General features: G+C 56.4%; 1 protein-coding gene across 1 annotated transcript in view; it reads left to right on the forward strand.

Moving 5' to 3' along the window:
- Positions 1-420, forward strand: part of LOC119581634 (TOX high mobility group box family member 3-like) — a gene marked incomplete at its 5' end in the record, with an annotated part of 37,288 nt that overhangs the window by 15,669 nt on the left and 21,199 nt on the right. Inside the window, 1 exon segment of the mRNA XM_037929755.1 lies at positions 156-393. Coding sequence (XP_037785683.1) covers positions 156-393 — 238 coding nt within the window.

The raw sequence follows: 420 nt of genomic DNA on the forward strand, positions 1-420 counted from the left end.
CCAAGTATGGTTTGTACATTTTTTTTTTAAGTATGGTTTGTACATGTTTTATTTATTTATAGTTTTAAAGTTTATAGTTTGTAATTTTCTTATGATTTCATAGTTCGTAAACACCCATGTTTTGCCCTAATAGTGTCCCCCTTCTCCCCCCCAAGGACCACCGGGTACATGGCCCACCCCGGGTGCGGCCCGCCCACCCCCGTCTACACCAGCGCCAGCGTGGCCATGCACGGAGCCGGGCCCCCCCAGGCGCCCCACATGATGTCGGGCGTCGGGGGCATGATGGGGTATTACCCACGCCCGCAGATGGTTCGCAGCGGCGGTTCGCCCAACTCAGGTGGTTCCCCGTCCCCAGGAAGTGATGACTCCGACGACTCGACGCCTCTGGCACAGGTGGGTTCCCTCGCCCTCGCCCTCGCC

This window comes from Penaeus monodon, chromosome 15, assembly GCF_015228065.2.
Source record: "Penaeus monodon isolate SGIC_2016 chromosome 15, NSTDA_Pmon_1, whole genome shotgun sequence".
Lineage (NCBI taxonomy): Eukaryota > Metazoa > Arthropoda > Malacostraca > Decapoda > Penaeidae > Penaeus > Penaeus monodon.